Raw genomic sequence first — 3,101 nt, 5'->3', positions numbered from 1 at the left:
TTGTTTACAATATAAAAAAATATTATTCGTACACTAAAATTAATTATTAATTTATTTGTGTATAAATATATATATAATTTTATTTATTTTTAATATATATTTATATTCTAACGTGTATTTTATACTGATAACTAATTTTAATAACTAATTTTAATGTACACTTAACATAATCGTTGACATATAACAAGAAATTTAGCATTAATGGTCTAAAACGCTTTCTTAATGTGATAAAGTTCCCTCTATTATTCGATTGTCAATTAAGAAGACACAAAGTTTAATAGAAAAAAAAAATTACTTGATGACCCTTAAATTTAACTGCTTATCTGAGAAGTATATATAATTATTGCATTAGGATCTTACACTACAGAGTACATCAATGATTAACACATAGTGAATAACAAAGGAGAACCCAAAACAACAAAATCACCATGATCAATGTTTAGAAACCACACTTATATATATATAGTATATTAATTGAAAAATTAAAATAATAAACCAAACTATACACAAATTTAAATTCTCCATGCAGCCTTGCTTTAGAAAAATCATATCTACTTGAAGACAACAATCATGTTTAATTTGAATTTTGGATTATAAATTTTTCATTCTAAATTAAGGTTTATACTTTAATAGAGTGCTCAACCTGAGTTTATCAAAAGAATTAATGTATCTACAAAAATTATGCTAGTCATAATCTCAAAATTGCTCTCTTTATATATATATATATTTCTTTTATTACTGTTTTTACTCGTTAAGATGATGGTAATATTAAGAAGACAAAAAAAATTGCTATTTTAAGATAATTTTTTATTATAGAATAAAGATCAGAAAATAATAAATATAAATTAGCTAGAGAAAATTGATATATATAAATCTCACCACTAGATAAATTCTGTACAATATTTAGCATCATGAACTTGAGCATTAGGACCAGAAACAATGCTAATAAAACCTTGTGATGATGAATTATCTCTTTTAGAACAACTTCTCCAAAACCCAGTGCCATAAAATGTTTCCCACATCTCCTTCTCAAGCTCCATAACCTCTTTGTCTATCATTTCCTCTTCCAACTTCTCATCTTTCAATTTCTTAGCTACATCCTCTTCGCCGGCGCCGCGGCCGAAAAATTTACCTCCAAATTCCTCGTCTAAGGCGTAGCTATAACAACGATTTGGAGGGTATAACCCTTCTTTCCTGGCTTGTCTCAGTCGACGGCGCTGCTTTCTTTTCTGCAGCGCCTGTCTACAGAGACCAGCCGGGACCTTGTAAATAGCAAGGAACACAACGTTGGCCAAACCAATGGGAAAACAACAACACACGGCGGTTGCACCGCCGATCACCTCTCCGATCTTTGTCCCGGCGGACTTCTTGGAACCGCCTTGATGGCCGCCATGGATGAGCTGCTGCTGCTGTCGCCGGTGCCGATGATTATTAAAGGATGTTTGCCGGAGAACAATCATATTGGACATAACAAAAGATAAATATGATTGTAACTAACTTGTAACTAACTTTAACTACCTTGTATAACCGTTATGTAACGGAAAACAAGGAGAGAGAAGCTTCTTTGGAAAAAGGAAATGATGGGGTTTTGGATTTTGGTACTTTTTTTTTTCTTCTTTCAATGCCTTCTTCAACCCTTTATATGATTTGATCGAATTTTGACACACCCAACAACAAAGATTGAAACTTTTTGCTGAATTGGAAAAATAAAAATAATGGGGTGTGAAAAATATTATAAATTTGGTTGAAGAAAATTGAAATCGATCTCTCTCTATGTTAGAGATCGATCATTGACCTAAGCTTCATCCATGGCTATGGAGCGAGAGAGGAGGAGAATTATTTAATTGTAGAGGGAGACAAAAGGTGTTTGTCTCTTTGAGGATTGGAAAAGAGGAAATGAATTTAGAAAAATTAATATTTGAGAAGTGTTTATATATAATTGAAAAAAAACATAACCACTAGTTTGATCGGTATTTAGGATCTTGATGAGGCAGCTAATAAGGAGTTAATTATCCTTTTTTAGAAAAAAAATTGATTTTTTATTTTTTTTTTAATCTCTTGACAGTTAAGGTAATTTCTATTATGGTGTTTCTTAGTTGAGTTTTTTTTTTTTTTATATATACTAAAAATAAATCATCATATATAAATACTTATTTGTTGTTTATAAAAAGTTCTAATTGTATTAATGTAAGAAATTTGATTATTCAATAATAGTAGAGTTATTAATTATTTTGTATGAAACTAATTTTTTTTTGTTGGGTTTGTTTAATTATAAGTTATTAATTAGGTGTAATCTTGGATTAGGACATGGCCTTAAACCAAGCACACGTAATGGCAGCTAAGAGGGTTCTGTATTTAAGTTTCTAGATTGCAGATAGTGACGGATTTTTAGTGACGGATATTACAGAACACATATTTGGACTTTAGCCACACTACTTGACATTAGTTTTTTTGTTTTTTGTTTTTGTAGTTTAATTTAATTACAATTATATTCTTCTTTTAAACCTTACACAATAATTTTTTCAGTTTTATTTTAACGTGTATTACAATATTAATATTCAATAATATTTTTTTTCCAGTTTTACTATCAATATTTTTGGATTTTTTTTATTAGGCCTTGTGGTTAAATGACAAAAGATATTCCAATATCGATTCTTTACAAAATGATTAATTAAATAAAATACAATAATCAACTAAGTGTGACACACAGAAAAATCAACTTGGGCAGTTGGGTGTGAGGGTTTTTCAATTTATATTTTTATATTTGATATCCAATGTCGACAACTTGTGTAATCATCACTTTACACGCAGAGTACATTACTTTGCACAACTTCCATATTTGCACAAATTAAAACGCATGTGGTTGATAAGAAGTAACTAATAATTAAATTAAGTAATGGAGTTTTAAGTTTGAGAATAAGTGGTGTTCCATGTAGCCATGTAGGGCCTACTTGGAAGTTGGAACCCTTAAAGATGAGATCAAAGGTTACGTGTCCCTTAATTTAGTTTGGCTTTTCTCTTTTATTTGTTCCTATCCAATACCTCAAAGCTAGGACTGCCTTTTATTTATTTATTTATTATAAAAAAATAGTCATTAATTT

The 3,101-nt window shown here is 29.5% G+C and overlaps 1 protein-coding gene across 1 annotated transcript; it reads right to left on the bottom strand.

The window, feature by feature from the left end:
* LOC110269100 lies at positions 828-1,931 on the bottom strand. Its single transcript, XM_021116624.1, has one exon. It carries the CDS (start codon positions 1,467-1,469, stop codon positions 882-884), a length of 588 nt encoding a protein of 195 aa, XP_020972283.1. The 5' UTR covers positions 1,470-1,931; the 3' UTR covers positions 828-881.

This window comes from Arachis ipaensis, chromosome B02 (assembly GCF_000816755.2).
Source record: "Arachis ipaensis cultivar K30076 chromosome B02, Araip1.1, whole genome shotgun sequence".
NCBI classification, from domain to species: Eukaryota; Viridiplantae; Streptophyta; class Magnoliopsida; order Fabales; family Fabaceae; genus Arachis; species Arachis ipaensis.
The sequence above is the reverse complement of the archived record's forward strand: the minus strand, read 5'-3'. Positions and strand labels throughout refer to the sequence as shown.